Genomic DNA, 15,960 nt, shown 5'->3' with positions numbered 1-15,960 from the left:
CCCTTTATGGCCGGACTCCCTGCTCCACTTCCCCCATATTCCCAGGGCCCCGGTGGCACTATTCTCTCTGCAGTGGAGGAAACTGAGGTCGTGCGCAGGTACCTGTCGCTATCAGTAAGGAAACAGGTATCGCGACAGGTAAAATGGCGAGTTCAAGGCTGAGTAGCCACTGATTCACTCCAGTCAGATTCCATGCTCAAGACTCTCACCTCCCAGATGTGAGCATGGGGAGATTCATGTGGACGTCTTCGCCCACCCCTCACCCTCATGCCCCACCCTGACCCCCCACACACAGTCGAATGTCAGGTATCTGGGGATCACCAGTGGCTCACAGGACCCCAACTCTTGAGCAGAACAGGGTTCCTGAAGCCTTCTCACCTGGCCAAAGCACACAGGTCCCAGAAGGGTCCAGGTTGGGAAAAGCTGAGTCCAGGGACGGAAGTTCATTCCAAGAGGAGGCCTGAGGCTCCCAACAATGCAGCTTGCCCCCAAGTCCCCCAGAGGCCAGACCACCTTTGCCCTTTCCCAGGGGACCGTGGCCAGCCGTCCACGCCCAGCAGGCCCAGCCTGCTCACCCATCCGAGACTGCACTCCCCTGGCAGACTTCAGAGCAACTGGGAAGCAGCACTGCCTCGCCCTGAGGCTGCCAACTCTGAGGCCCTCGTCAGCCCGTCAGCCCATTACGGGAGCAGAGGCTGCCTCCACGGAAGAAGAGTTCGTTCCCTGAGCAAACACGCTGTGCTACCAAGTCCTGTCATCACCTCCGTCCTGCCACCCAGGAGACCGAGGCACAGAAGCCCCCAACTACCTGCCGGGCACCAGCCCAGCCCACACAGTGGATGACCTCAAACATATGCCCAAGCCCTAACCCCCAGAATCTGTGCGTATGACTTCACATGGAAAAGGGATCCTTACAGACATAATTAAGGATCTAAGATCATCCTGGCCTTCCCAGGTAGCTCAGTGGTAAAGTCCCCACCTGCCAGTGCAGGAGACGCGGGTCCGATCCCTGGGTTGGAAGATCCCATGGAGGAGGAAATGGCAACCCACCCCAGTATTCCTGCCTGGAGAAGCCCACAGACAGAGGAGCCTAGCAGGCTACAGTCCATGGGGTCGCAAGAGTCAGACATGACTTAGCGCCCATGACTGACTGAATGAAGACCATCCTGGATTTAGATTCCAGAGTCATGTGTGCGTGTTCAGTCGCTCAGTCCTGTCTGACTCTTTGCCACCCCATGGACTATAGCCCACCAGGCTCCTCAGTTTATGGGATTTTTCAGGCAAGAATACTGGAGTGGGTTGCCATTTCCTTCTCCAGGGGATCTTCCCGATGCACAGACTGAACAGGCATCTCCTGTGTCTCCTGCGTTGGCAGACGAGTTATCATGGAGACACCTGGGAAGCCCCTAAATCCAGCGACAGGCAACCTTAGAGGAAAAGACACAGAGACACAGGGGAGCAGCCATGTGGAGATGGAGGCAAAGACTGGATTTCTGTGGCCTCCAGCCAAGCAATGCCTGGAGCCACTGGACACTGGAAGAGCAAAGAAAGGATTCTCCTCTAGAGCCTCCGGAGTGCGTGTGACCCAGCCAGCACCTTGCCTTTGGACTTCTGCCCATGAGCTATGAGCGAATACATTCCTATTGGTTTAAGCCACTCCGTTTGTTAAGCAGCCCTGGGAAACCAATACAACCAGGCTCAGCCAAGACCAGAGACTATGCTCTCAACTCCATGCCAGAATGACTTGGGCATAAAGGGGACAGGAATTATCTCAGATCCCGGAGACTTTGTCATTCCAGACTGAAACTCTTGGTGTGAGAAACGAGGACTTTCTCCTCTTGACGATCACTTCAGTTATGAATGACCACCCCAAACAGAAGTGTTCCTTTATTATAACTAGTAACAGTTCCAAGCGTATCCACAAAACAAAAACACGAAAGTAAAACCCTCCTGGAGGGGCTTTCCTGGTGGCTCAGTGGTTAAGAATCTGCCTGCCAATGCAGGGGAGGTGGGTTTGATCCCTGGTTGGGGAAGATCCCACATACCTCGAAGCTAAGCCCCTGCATCACAACTACTGAGACTGTGCTCTAACAGCCTGAGAGCCACAACTATTGAGCCCACGTGCTGCAACTACTGAAGCTCAGGTGCTCTAGAGCCCATGCTCTGCAACAAGGCAAGCACCGCAACTAGAGAATAGCCCCCGCTCAGCACTACTAGAGAAAAAGCCCACGCAGCAACGAAGACCTAGCACAGCCAAAAATAAATTTAAAACCACATTTAAAAATTTAGATAATAAAACCTCTCCTGGAGAAAGATGTGAAGAGAGTATATGAGAATGTTCTGTACAATCTTCCTAGTAATTCTATAAATTCTATAAATCTAAGCCCGTCCTAAAATCAAAAGAAGTTTATTTACCAAAGAAAAACCAACTCCCCTGGAACTCCTTTGAGCATCAGCCCTGGGACCCTAGTTTGAGAAACGATGCCTTACTTGGTGCTGTGCTCACTCACGTATGTAGAATGAATGGCAATGCTTATGATCTGGGGGGCCCTTCAGAGCTTAAGTGTCTGTCCTGAGCACCGATACCCACCTGGCATACTCTTCTCTCCCCTCATCTGGTCCAAGAAGACCCAGCTCTGCCGGAGCAAAAAGAGGTGTAATGCTGGGTGTGAGGAATTCTGTGTGGGAACCAACTGCTCCACACACTTCCCTTCGGAAAACCCCATGCCCAGAGTGGCAAAACACTCACACAAACCACCACCAGGAAAAGCCTTCTCAGTGACACCAGGAGAACATCAGAGCCAGAAACCGGGAGAGACAAAGCTGAGTGTAACAGAATAACAAAATGTGAATGAGAAGAGAACAGATAAGAACAAGAGAGAACAGATAGGAGTAACAAGAGAAAGAAAAAGGATGAACTACAAAGACGCAGGGTCTTGGCAAACACATTTGAGATCTTTCTCCCCACCACACCAAAATGTCAGTTTTGAAACTAGCTTCTGAAAATGTAACCAGTTTCTCACATCCCCAAAAAGGAAGATCGGGGGACCGTGGCGAGGGAGGAGGCAGTGTTACATCTTACTTCGGAGCCTGGCATCAAGAAAGGGCCCCAGCAGTCCACGTTTCCACGAGGCGCACACCCAGCGGCTAGCACCATCCTCGCAGGGACCCCCTCCCCAGATCTAGAAGTTTCCCACTCGGGGGTCGGGAATGCCAGGCCCTCCAGATGAGTCAAACAGGGTCCTCTAGGCCGCCCCAAACTGGGCACCACTTTCCAACCGTCCTTAGCAGTCCAGAGGGTCCCCTGGATGGCCCGAGGCTGTCCACACCCCTCCCTCCTCCCCGCCACGGCGGCCACACCCGCCCCCAGACTCCCATCTTTCCCACGCCCAGGCCCCCTCCCCTCCCACCCAGCCCCCACACCCCCGGCTTCTTCAGAATTCTTACCTTCCACTCTCGGGTCCCCACTTCCTGCCCACCCTCTCCCAATCTCAGGGCCCTCACTACCCCCCCCCACTTCCCGCTTCCCTCTGCACTCTGGGCACCTCACCTCTGGCCACCACGCACGCCCTCTTTTCTCGTTCTGCCCCTTGACACCGTTCCTCCACGCCCCTCACTCGGGGGCCCCCCACACCCAGCTCCCTCGGTTCGGCCCCACAGACCCCACATCAGGCCCCCACGGACCAGGGCCCCTCACGCTGGGAACCCCAGGCATCACCGCGTCCCTCCCGGCCAGGGTTTCCCCCTCCGCGGCCGGCCTCGTGCGCAGCCCCCGCGCGCAGCCCGGCCCCGGGGCCCCGCACTCACGGCTGTAGAGGGCGATGCCCGCCGCGTCCGGGCCGGCGCGCACCTCGAGGCGCAGCGCCTGCTGCTCCGCGTGCCGCTGGATCTCGCCGTTCGCGTCGCCGATGGTGAGGAGGCGGGCGCCGGGAAACACGGACACGGCCCCGCAGGGCCCCGTGACACCCGTGCCGGCCGCCCCCGCGCCGCCCACGCCCGGCCCCGCCGCCGCCGCCGTTGCTGCCATCTTAGATCCGGCTCCAGGCCCCGCCACCGCCGCCGCCGCCGCGCCCGGGCCCAGGCCGCCGCCGCTGCCGCCGCCGCCGAGCAGGCCGAGGCCGAGGCCGAGCCGGGCAGCGCCGCCTGCCGGCCACGCGCCGCCTCGCCGCCACCGTCGCTGCGGCCCGGCCACCGTGGCGCAGCGCCCCCTGCAGGCGGCGCTGGGCGCTGGGCGGGAGCACGCTAGGGGGCGGGGCCGAACACCCTCACCCCGTCCCGCCCCGCGCGAATGGGGGCTGCTTTGTGAGGTGACTCCGCGGCCCAGGAACTGCAGAGTGGGAGCGTACGTCAAGGGTGATGCTCGGCCGCGCGGACACGCCCCTAGATATCGGGCCCCGCCCCCAGCTCGGCGTGGCCCGAACGGCCGCGCGGCGGAGTCCCAGGAAAGGGGGGGCCCGGAGCTCGCTCCAGGGGGCGGTGCTCGGCCCTGCGGACACGCCCTCGGGCCCCGCCCCACGCCGGCGGCCGCGCTGGGAGATGGCTTTCTTGCCCGGGAAACGGCGGGGGCGGGTCTGGCGCTTGAGGCCTGGCTCCGCCCCCGGTCCCACCCGGCTTTGTGAGGCGGCTCGCAGAGGGGCGGGGTCCAGCTTCGGAGAGGCCCCGCCCCTATACCGGTCCAGCTCCTCCCACGCCGGGCTTTGCTTTGTGAGGCTCTGCTTTCTTGAGAAGGGCTGGAGTGGCGGGGACAGAACGTAGGACCACGCCCCAGCCTGTGGCCCCAACCCCCAGCACGCCCGCTTGAAGAGCAGTTTGAGCCAGGACTTGGCCCCTGAACCCCATCTTTAACCCCTCTCAGGCACTCAACGGCTCCTTCTCTTTTCCCCTTCCCCCAGAGCCCTCCTCCTCCATTCTTAGCCCTTCACTGTCTTCTACCCATAAAAAAACTTTTGGACCCCCCTTATCCCCTGACCCCCTCATTCACTCTTTCTCCCCCCAGTGATGACTGGCCAGTGAATCCACTACTCCAGGGCCCCATTCTCTTTCAGGGTTTCCAAAGGAGCTTGAGGCCCCTTGCCTCACATAGATCTCTTCTCCCGACACCCCCATGGCCCTCCCCAGACACCACCTTGACTGCATGCACTTGAGGGGTACTTCTCCCCATCCCCTAGGAATCAGTGATTAGACATCAGACATCCTCTATGGACTACACTCCATAGAGACCTTGGGAACAGCTCAAAACATTATAATTAATAACTTAGGCATGCCAGCAGGGCACACAGAATATACCCCACCCAGGGTACCCTATGCTCCAAAAATCCAGTCAGGTTGGCCAAATCAGGTGTGATGGGAAGGAGGAAACTGGAGGAGTGTGCGAGGCTCAGATTCGTAACAGCCCAGCTAACAGCCAGAAGGGCTCCTTCTCCCCTGGTAGGTTGAGAAACTGGAAATCCTGAGATGCTTCCTGCTTTCCGTCCAGCCTCCGGGTCAATGCTTTCACCCCTCTCTCCCACTCCTGCTTCTCGGTGAGGAAGACCCCAAGGCCAGGGATCCCCTTTGTCCCTTCTGTTCAGTTCCCTGAGAAAGCAGCAGCCAGAAGTCCTCAAAGTAGCTGGAGCGACCTGAGGCCCTGCACAGCCTGGCCAGCTCCAGGCGGAGGGCTGAACAGAGGGCACGCAGACAGAGAGAGGGGCTCCTCTAACAGGCCCGGAATGTGCTGAATTCAGGGGGCTCAGGTGAGGATGACGTGGAGGTGGGCCTCTTCCGGGGTCCAGGTGTCTCAGTGGAGCCTGAAGGAGTATCCAGGTTGGCTGCATCTTCTTCTGAAGTCATTTTCTTTGTCCGTAGAGGGAAAAATAGAGAATGAAGTGATTTGGGGTTTCTGGATTTTGGGTTGCCCATTTTTCTGAGGCTGAGACTCCCACAATCCATCAGGTCTCACCTCACTGCCCCCCCCACACACACACACACACCTGCACACAAACACAGTTGCAGGCCCCTGATCCTGCCATCTGTCCTGTCTTGCTGTCTACTGAAAAGGGAACCAGACAGTCTGGGTTCAAATCCCAGCTACATCTCTTCCTAGTGGTGTGATCAACCTCTTTATGTCTCAGTTCTCCCTTTTGTACAATGGGGGAGAGTGGCAGTACCCTTCATCCTGGGGTGGCTATGACTCATAAAGATGAACACTGCGTGGCATCATTTCTCTATAAAAATCCAGAATAGGCAAATCCACCAAAGTGGCAGAAAGCAGAATGGTGAGTGCCAGGGTCTGAGGTGGGGGAGTTGTTTAATAGGCAAAGAATTTTGTTGGGTTTTGTTTTATTTGGGCTATACCTCGCAGCTTGTGGGATCTTCGTTCCCCATCCAGGGATTAAACCTGGGCCCCCTGCAGTAGAATGATGAGTCTTAACCACTAGACCATCAAGGAATTCCTTGGCAGGGTTTGTTTTTCAAGATACAGTTCTGAGGATGATGATGCTAACAGTCGTACAACAATAGGAATATACTTAATGCCACAGAACTGTACACTTAAAAATAATTAAAATGGTAAATTTCATTTATATTTTACAATGACAAAAAAAAACTAGAAAAGATTACTAGAACTTACTGTTAAAGAAAAGAACCATCAGTGCATAACAGTATGGTTAGCATGCTGTCATTTGTGTTAGAGAGTGAGGATACAGACTTGCTATTTTTGCCTTTGCTTCCTTGTATGTGCAAGAAGTTCCTAATGGTCATTTACCTGCATGTGTGCAGAGTGGAGACCGGTGGGTGCAGAGGGATGAAGAAATAGAAGAGAACTTTATGAATATAGATTATAGATAATTTTTACATTTGGATGTATTTCATAGTCTATACACGTTTATATTTAAAGTCTCCAGGACTAGGATACTGAGAAGTAAGTTATTTTTTCCTTTTTTTTTTTTTCCTGTCTTCCCATCGTTTCGTTTTAAATGCCTTTTAAAAGTGGGGGGAGGGAAGCAGAAACCACCAGGCTAGTGCCTTGAGCAGTGTGGCTTCTCAGGGAGGGTTTTAGAACCTACTCTCCAGGTTTTTCTTAACAGCTTGTTCCCTGAGCTGAGACCTCAGAGGGCTGGACAGGTCGGTGCCAAGCGCCTTGCTCCCTCCATCTGTATACCAGTGACTGAGGCCGGTCTCCATCTGCTCTGGAGCGTCACTGGGTGAGGTGGCCCCTCTCTTGTCTCTCAAGGACTCCGCCGCGGCTCCTTCTCCCTCCGCCCACTCATCTACTCCGAAATCGGTGCCGTGTTTCCCATCCTCTGAATCTGACCTGCATCTGTTCGCGCCTTCCACCTCCGCTGCCAGCACGCTGGACCAAACTACCCACTACGTCTGGCGCCTGAACCATCTGAGCTGTCTGCGCCTGTCCCCGGGTTCTTGTCATCCCACGGCCCCCACAGATTGTGCTCGCTGCAGCCACCAGAGGGCGCCCGTGGTCATGTAGAGTAGGTCACATCTCTCTGCTCCAAACCTTCCAGGGCTCTGACTTCACTTGGGATAAAGTCAAAGTTCTGCGCAGGAACCCCCTCCATTCCTCACTCGTCTGCACCCCAGTTCTACTGGGCCGTGTGGGGAACGTGCCCTGAGCCTGGATCAATCCTCCACAGCTATCTCCTGCTTGTCACTTATCTCCTAGACCTCCCAGATCTCCCATCTGAATGTGTTAGCTTCCTGGGCACCCCCTATCCGATGTGCTATCGTCTGTCTCCCCCTGTGGAATTAAGAAGCTCAGGGGATGAAGGGTCTCACCTTGTTCTTGTCCAGATACCCAGGAAGGCTATGTCAAACCCATCCAATCCTCCCCCCCACCCCTACTTCCTACAGTGGTGCCCCAAGCCAACTGACTCCACCTCCAGCTCCCTCACTACAGTCCCAAAGCATCCATTTATACAGATAGGACTCCTGAGGCCTCCTCAAGTGGGACCACCTGCACCCCAGACCTGTACCATCTCTGCATGGAGAGAAGCTAGCTGGGCATTGTTTTGTTTCTGTGTTTGGCCACACCACAGCTTGCAGGATCTTGTTTCCTAACCAAGGATAGAACCCGTGGCCCCTGCAGTGGGAGTGCAGAGTCCTGACCACTGGACCGCCAGGGTATTCCCCTAGCTGGACACTGTCTGCATCCATAGCGTCCACAGGTCAGATATCTCTAACTTACTGAAGAATAATTACCCCAAGGCCACCACAAAATGCAGCTGTGCAGAGGAGATCCACAGACCGGGTTTCAAATCCTAGCCAGGATGCTATGTGATCTGGGAGAGCAATGCCTTGCTAAATAGGAGGTGCAGAGCAGGGGTGGGTGTGAAGGTTAAGACCCTCCTCCCCCAAAAGGGAATACATGTCTGTACAACTAAGCTGAAATTCCTGAAACTGAACATGGAAGTAGTCTTTTCTTTATACCAGACTGTCATAAGGCTCCGTGACTCCCAAGAAGCCCCCAGGTCATCTTCTGTTACCACTGTGAGTGCAGAGGCAGTGCTGACAACCTGCCCACTGCCCCACAAAGCCCTGGGCAGCGTGGCTACCTCCAATCCCCTGGAATTTTCCAGAACCAACTCTCAGCTCAGAAACAAGCCCCGCTCAGTGATTCTGGGCTTTTCCCAGGCCCTAGAAGTCCAGAGACAACAGGTCAGCCCAGCCCCCCTGGTAGCCCCCACCTTCCGGTGGTCAGAACAGGAAGCAGAAAACTGGATCCGAGAAACGGGATGACTTACCATGATGGTAAACAAGGAGTTGTCGAAGGACATGTCTAGAACAGAAGGAGAAGACGACCAGGCTGGGGGCCAGTTCGGATTTCTTGCCCCTCCCCCCCCGCCCCACTTCCCAGGCCCTCCCCACAAGCCCACAGGCCCTGAATCCACCCTGAGGAAGGACATGGAGTCCATCACCCAGCAGTCTCTTTGTCCGCCCGCCAGCCCGTTCTGCAGGGTGAGCAGCTGCAAACTGAACTTGTTCTCTGCTGCTCAGAACTCTCCCTAGGTGGCCTCTGGCTGCCCTCCGGAAAATGAGTGCCTCGTCTCAACTCCTGCTCTCCAGAATACTTCTCATCTCCCCCTATCCTGGGCTCCCCCACTAACTGCCCACCCTTCACCCAGCTACTCCCTGTTTGCCCCTGTAGTTCTCTGATTTAAACACCACTTCCTCTGGAGACCACCCTCCCAGCCCAGACAGTGTCCAGCCTGTCATGGACTGTTTCCCCACTGGAGTATGGGCGTGTGGACAGAAATCACCTCTGTCTTGGTTATCTCGGGAGCCCTCAGGCTTTAGCACATAGTAGACGCTCAATGAATACGGGAAACAATGGAAGAGGTACGGAGAGTGGAGTTTTCTCTGCGTAGGGCCCCTTCCTGGGCATCACACCGCACAGGCGGGCTCTCTCTCTGGCCCCCTGGTGGAAGCCGGCAGAACAGCACATTCTGGACCACATGTGGGGCTCCATTAAGGACTGTGCTAGGCACTGGGAAAGTTGGGTGCCCCCGTGGTGGACAAGACAGTTTCAACTCCCCACCCTCTTGGAGCTGATGGTCCAGTACTGGAGATGAGTATCATACACCCAAGCATGCAGTGATTACTTAGTTGTGTGTCTACTGAGGACTAAGAAGAATGACAGGATGCTAGGGGAATGTAAGTAGAAAGAATAGATCCTGCCTAGGGAGTCAGGGAAGGCTTCCTAGAGGAGGTGACCTTTAGATGGAGACCACACAGGGAGGAAAAATATTCTAGGCAGAGGGCGGGATGAATGAACGGCTTGAGGATAGGGCAGGGTAAGGTAAGAGGTGAAAGCTGTTCGCACCAAAAAGAAAGAGAGAGGTGAAAACTGGGAGGAAAATGAGGGGGGAGGAGGAAGGGAAAGAGGAGGAGCATGTGTTCTGGATTCTAAGGGAAGTGAACAGCTGTAGATGGGGTTCAGCAGCAAGTAGTGAGACCCGATGGCATTTTGAGGCAGTGACTCTGCCCAGGCAAGGGACAGGAACAGGGAGGCACAGACCTGTGGTGGCGATGTTAACCCAGCAGGATTCTCGCTCTCTGCAGAGGGATTCGGGAGAAAGTGATGACTTGTCTTAGGCAGGAGGCTCCTTCCGGGTAGCCCTGGCCCCAAACTTGATCCTTCCTCCCCAGCCACCTCCTCCCCCCCATCGAACTCCTCAGATAGAAATCTCTTGCAGGAGCCCCACAGCCAGGTGAAGTCAGGATTTGATCACTGGGGCTACTCTGCCACCAGGCAACAAGGTGTTCGCCCCTCTCTCCGAGAGGAGAAACCAAGGCTGGGGCCAGTGGATATATTCTGATGCCCAAGAACCAGGGCCACTGTCTACAGGCTAGGCATTGGGGGCTGCACAATGCCAGGGGACACCCACCCTCCTCCCCCTCACTATGGATTTCTAGAATGATTACTCAACAAATTTTGGCAACTGGAGATAAAGGAATGTGAGGAAGGCTCAGTCTCCTCATCTGTTAAAAGGGGTCATCCATAGAGCCTACTTCCAGGGCTGATGCGAGGATAATGTGAACTCAAGGTCCAGAGTGGTGGAGCACAGCCCGGAGCATACCTTAAGCGCTTCCTAAAGAGAACCTATTTTTATTAACCCGCCCATCCACCAGAGGGCGCTGTTCGAGATGGAGCCCTGGAAGTATCCTTCCGCCCCTAGAACCTGGCCAGCTCTTCAATGCCCATCAGAAACTCCTGCCTTGGGGCTGAAATTTTTCCCCAAAAAAACTATCCTCTAAGGGTCTCCAGGGATGTTCTCACCGTTTCTTGTTCAAGTTTTTTACTTTAACTGGGAACAAACAAACAAACAAAAAGCATTAGTTAGATTTTGGTCCTGGTTCAAAAAGCTAAGAAACCAATAAAGCGTCTTGTACATTTGCTACCCAGCCTTGCCTTCTCCCCTGGCAAATTTCCCTCTCAACAGGGGAGCTACTGAAGACACTTTTCCCTCCCAATTACATGAGTAATGTATGTTGGTAAAAACTTCAAGCAAGGTACAAAAATGTAAAAAATAAATAAAATTCTTTTTAAATGCTGATTTCAGTGGGTGCCAGAGGCTGGGGGAGAGGGGACGGGGGTCAGTATTTAATGGGGACAGAGTTACAGTTTAGGAAGATGAAGAGATGGATGGTGGTGATGGTTGTAGAGCAGTAGAGGTTAAAATTTAAAAACTAAAACATTTTTTTTTTTTTAAAGGAATTCCCCAGTGGTTCACTTTCATTGCCAGGTGCTCAGGTTTGACCCCTGGTTGGGGAGAAGGAAATGGCAACCCACTCCAGTATTCTTGCCTGGAGAATCCCATGGATGGAGGAGCTTGGTGGGCTACAGTCCACGAGTTGCAAAGAGTTGGACACAACTGAGCAACTTCACTTGGGGAACTAAGATCCCATGAGCCCCACAGCATGGCCAAAAATATTTAAAAATAAAAAATAAAAAAGGGTTAAATGGCAAATTTTACATCATGCATATTTTACCATATATATATATATATATATATATGAATTTCCCCTGCCCACCACCGTCATTGAAATTCTGACAGGTTCTTCACTGCTAAGTTTTTGGAGTAAGAACTCCCAACTGTGTGCCTCTGTGCTCCTAAAAATGCGTGTGAGTTGGAGTGCATTTCAGTGCATTTGCAAGTTCTGGCGAGCCACGCTTTCTCTGCCTGCTGTTACCTTTCCTGATGATCAGGGCAATGGTCACTAGTCCAAAGAGGAGGAGAGCAACTCCAGCCAGGCTCAAGGAGAGTGCCAGGATCCAGGTGGGCACTAGAGAAAGATGGGGAAAAAAGAGATTGGGTAGGCCATAGAATTGTAGGGGTGCAGGGAGAAAGTGGGACTCCTGGCATACATCCGGGCTACCTTTAGAGAGCTAGCCCTCCCCCTATACCACAGAAACATTTGGTTTAGGTATAGCTAGACCTTGGGGAACTAGCAAATCTGTCTGGCCAGTTGGCATATTCCCTACCCCTGGCTAACCTAATTGGTTCAGGGAGTGGCATGTTGCCCAAGCTGAGCCAATGAAACTAATTTCTGGACTTTGGCTAGATTACTGGGAAGAGAGGCTTACTCTTCAGGCCAGCATTGCAAAGCTGGTAGGATATACATCTGAGGCTCCAAGGTATACAGTTCTGACAACATGAGAGGGAGAGCCTGCCTAAGAATGAGACACAGAAGAAAGTAAAGCTGAGAAGTGGCACATGATTCCTGACACGGTTGAGCACCTGGATCCAGCCATGCCAGAAATCAGTGCCATGAACAAATTTCAGTTCAGTAAACCAACAAATCCCCTTTTGTTGCTGAAGCCAATTTGAGTCCAGTTTTCAGTTACTTGTGGTCTGAAGAGTCTTGCTGGCTGGGTAACGGGGTCAGACGACATCCATCCCCAGCCACATGGTGGACTGTGAGGCCCACACAGAGGTAGCCACAGAAGCATGAAGCCCCGGCTCCAGAGTTTATGTCTTTGCAAGAGATCTGGCTGCCCCTCCCTGGAGAGAGGCAAGGAATCTCTCAGGGGAGCCAGGAGGAGATGCCCGGACCCCAGCGGAGGTCAGGAACTAGCCAGGAGGGGAGGAGAGGCGCTCACTTGGGTATTCTCAGTAGCCCTTGTTCATTCTCTCATCTGGGGCAGGAGAGCCGTTACTGCCCTACTCTGAGACCACAGGACCAAGGTGAGAGAAGGGGGCCTTTGATAGTGGAACTTGAGGCTGGGGAAGGACACAGAGAGTGTTCTGTCATCACAACCTGTGGGCCTCTGCTGGCTACAACCTTCTCTCTGCAGCAGGAAAGTTCTGGCTATTGGTGACAGAGTCTACCCCGAGGCTCCTTCCTCCCTCCCTCCCTCCTGCTCCTTGATCCAAAGACCAGGCCCAGCCCCCACTCCTGGAAAGACCAAAGGAAGACATCTTCGCTCCCAGGGCTTCAGTCGCACTCAGACAAAAAGCCCAAGTCCTTGCTGCAGCCACAAGGCCCTGCATGATCCTCCTTGCCTCCCCCTGCCCTCATCTCCCCGCCACTATCCCCTTGCTTGCTATGCTTCAGTCATATGGGGCACCTCCATGTCCCTCAAACACACCAGGCACGCTTCAGCCTCAGGGCCTTTGCACAGCCAGCTTCCTCTGCCTGGAACCCTCCTGCGCCAGACAGCCATGTGGCTGGCTTCTCATCCTTCAGGCTCAAACATCAACTCCTCAGAAAGACCTTCCCTGATCACTCTCCTCCCTATTTAAAATGACACCCTTGGGAATTCCCTGGTGGTCCAGTGGTTAGAACTCTAGCACTTTCACTGCTAGGGTCTGGGTTCCCTATCTGGTTGGGAAATTAAGATCCTGCAAGTCATGTGGCACAACCGAAAAAAAAAAAAAGATGCCCTTCACCAGGCTGTATTTCATTCCTGTCACTTCCCTTGTCCCCTACTAGCTGACTGAATATTTACAAAACTCCTTATTTATCATCTGATGTACATTGCCACCCCCTCGTAATGTGCCAGAGGGCAGGGACTTTTGTTTCATTCACTGCTGAGCCTGCAATGCCAAGGACAGTGCCTGGGGCACAGCAGGTACTCATAAATACTGTGGCCAGTAAGGAAAGGCGCTCCTAAGCGTGGAGGTTTAACGTCTGGACTTCAGAGGCTGGTGGAACTCCAGCTCTGCTGCCTGCTGGCTGAGTGACCTGGGCCAGCCTCTTCAGCTCTTGTGCCTCAGTTTCCTTATCTGGAAAATGGGAAGAATGACTGTACCCACTGCATATGGTGAAAGTGAAAGTGAAGTCGCTCAGTCATGTCCTACTCTTTGCGACCCTGTGGACTGTGGCCTACCAGGCTCCTCCATCCACGGAGGAAAAGAAACTCCCACCAAGTTGGAAGAGTGATGACTCCCAGGCAGAGAGAACAGTGCCTACAAAGGTTCGGCTGTGAGAAGATGGAGCCTGGGCAGTGAGGGCCGATGGGAGCGACTTACCTGGGAAGGAGACGTGCACAGCCTCGCTGAGGTTTGACAGCTGGGGTTGCCTGTTCTCACCAAGCACACTATACTGGCAGCAGAACGGTCCCCCTCGAACCTCCCTGCTGCCACCGCTCAGGTTGAAGATGACCCTGAGCTGGTCCTTGGGGGCTTTCAGGAGCTCCACCACCTCCCCATCTTGGTACAGCGTAAAATTCGCCCCTGTGAAGCCCCTGGGGGCCATGCACGAGATGTGGATGGGGTCTTCTTGACTGCTGGGGTGTGGGGGCACCAGCATGATGGATGGCGCCGGGATCGCCATGGAGCCTGGGAAGCAAGATAGGGGAGGTTAGGTGGCTGGGTGGTTAGAGCAGAGGCCAGCCTGGCTGTGTAGGCTTAGGCAATGGCTCACCCTCTCTGGGCCTTGGTTTTTATGGACAACTGGAGGCTAGTTGTCCTTGTGTGTGCACCCTGTCACTTCAGTCATGTCTGACTCTTTGTGACCCTATGGACCGTAGCCTGCCAGACTTCTCTCTCCATGGGATTCTCCAGGCAAGAATACTGGGGTGGGTTGCCATGCCCTGCTCAAGGGGATCTTCCTGACCCAGGGATCGAACTTGCGTCTCCTGCGTTGGCAAGCAGGTTCTTTACCACTAGCGCCACCTGGGAAGTCCCTAGTTGTCCCTACCCTACCGCTATGTTGAGAGGATCAAGCACCCGGCACATGGTGAGAGGTCATGTTGTTGGAGTCATTTTATTATAACAGCCGTAGATGTTACCCAGAATCACAATTACACTCGTATTACTTCTACCAACAGCACTGACCTTGCGCCAGGCCCCGTTTAGGTTCTGGGGACAGAGCAGTGGATGAGACAGACAGACAGAGGAATAGACAAGACATGCCTGCCCTGGGGAGCTGACATTCTCAAGGAGACGAGAGTGATGGGGTAGCCAGAGAGGGCTTCCCTGAAGACACAGCATGGAAGATCTGGGAGCGACCATTCTAGGCAGGGGCACCATCTCAGGCAAAGCCTGGAGGCTGGAAGGGGTGTGGGACGCTCAAGGAGTCCAGGTGGCAGGAGGTGGGGGTGATCGAGCAGAGAAGGGGCGGGCAGAGTGATTCTGTCTTGCTTCCCAGGCTGTGATGAGGGATACGATTTCAGGGCACGGCTTCCTGCAGGAGGGACCAGTGTCTCCCCGGTGGCCCCAGGTTCCCGCGTGGAGTGTCTGGCTCAGGTAAGGTCGACACAAGGCTTTCCTTATCCAGCTTCCCTCCCACCCTCTCTGACCCACCCTAGATCCTCCTGCTGCCCCAGTCCTGGAGGTAGAAACCTGCAGAGGCCAAGCAGGGCTGAGTCATGGGGCGTGGGCACTGCTGTCTCCAGTGGGGTGGCATTCCTAATACCTGTGATGTGGGGGTACTGACACCCCACAAGAGACGTCCATGCTCCGGGAGCTTTTCCAAGGCTCTAGGGCAAATCTGTCAGGGCTCAGCCTCTCCAGCTCCTGCTCTGTGTACACGCACCCCCCCACCACCCCCCAGCAGAGATAAGGTGGTGCATGGAGGGAGCGGAACAGGGTGAGGGGTGGTGCAGGGACATCAGCTCACCGGCTGCAAACAGCAGGACAATCCAGAGCATCTCTCCTCCCGCGTTTGGTCAGGAAATCTGGCGGAGGCTAGGGTGGCCCACGGCTTGCTGCCAGCTCCTCCTGTGAGGCCAGAGCAGGGAAAGGAGAACCAGGGCTGATTTGAGCCGAGTGTTTCCTCACTGGCAGGAAATTGCTCACACACACACACTGGGCACCGAAAGGGACTCTCTCCCCTCCCCACCCCTTCCACAGACACATATCAGAGCCTGGCACCTCACTGCTCCTTGGGGGCCCAGGCTTGGCAGATGGGAGGAAAAGGTGGATGAGATGGTCCAGTGTGTGTGTGTGTGTGTGTGTGTGTGTGTGCGCGCGCGCTTATTTTTCCCTAACTGGGCATGAGGAAGCACAGGGAACATGGGTC

At 54.6% G+C, this 15,960-nt stretch overlaps 2 protein-coding genes across 3 annotated transcripts in view; both read right to left on the bottom strand.

Moving 5' to 3' along the window:
* The window catches only part of CARM1 (coactivator associated arginine methyltransferase 1), a 42,638-nt gene extending 38,255 nt beyond the window's left edge, over nt 1-4,383 (bottom strand). The window contains exon 1 of one of the 2 annotated variants that reach the window (XM_069591122.1): nt 3,808-4,383. In XM_069591122.1, the coding sequence (XP_069447223.1) occupies nt 3,808-4,027 (220 nt within the window). In that variant the 5' untranslated portion in view covers nt 4,028-4,383. The remainder of the gene's footprint in view (nt 1-3,807) is intronic. The other variant, XM_069591120.1, reaches the window with a different exon arrangement.
* An 843-nt stretch (nt 4,384-5,226) lies between these two features.
* On the bottom strand, nt 5,227-15,748 carry C5H19orf38 (chromosome 5 C19orf38 homolog). The gene is made up of 7 exons (XM_069591119.1): nt 15,559-15,748; nt 13,968-14,276; nt 11,686-11,778; nt 10,772-10,799; nt 10,010-10,047; nt 8,736-8,770; nt 5,227-5,832 (listed from the first exon to the last, which is right to left on the bottom strand). The coding sequence occupies exons 1-7, from the start codon at nt 15,587-15,589 to the stop codon at nt 5,695-5,697; spliced, it is 672 nt and encodes a 223-aa protein (XP_069447220.1). The 5' UTR covers nt 15,590-15,748; the 3' UTR covers nt 5,227-5,694.
* Between the last annotated feature and the right edge of the window lie 212 nt (nt 15,749-15,960).

This window comes from Ovis canadensis, chromosome 5 (assembly GCF_042477335.2).
Source record: "Ovis canadensis isolate MfBH-ARS-UI-01 breed Bighorn chromosome 5, ARS-UI_OviCan_v2, whole genome shotgun sequence".
In the NCBI taxonomy this organism is placed as follows: domain Eukaryota; kingdom Metazoa; phylum Chordata; class Mammalia; order Artiodactyla; family Bovidae; genus Ovis; species Ovis canadensis.
Note: the sequence above shows the minus strand (reverse complement) of the source record. Positions and strands in the feature narration are given on the sequence as shown.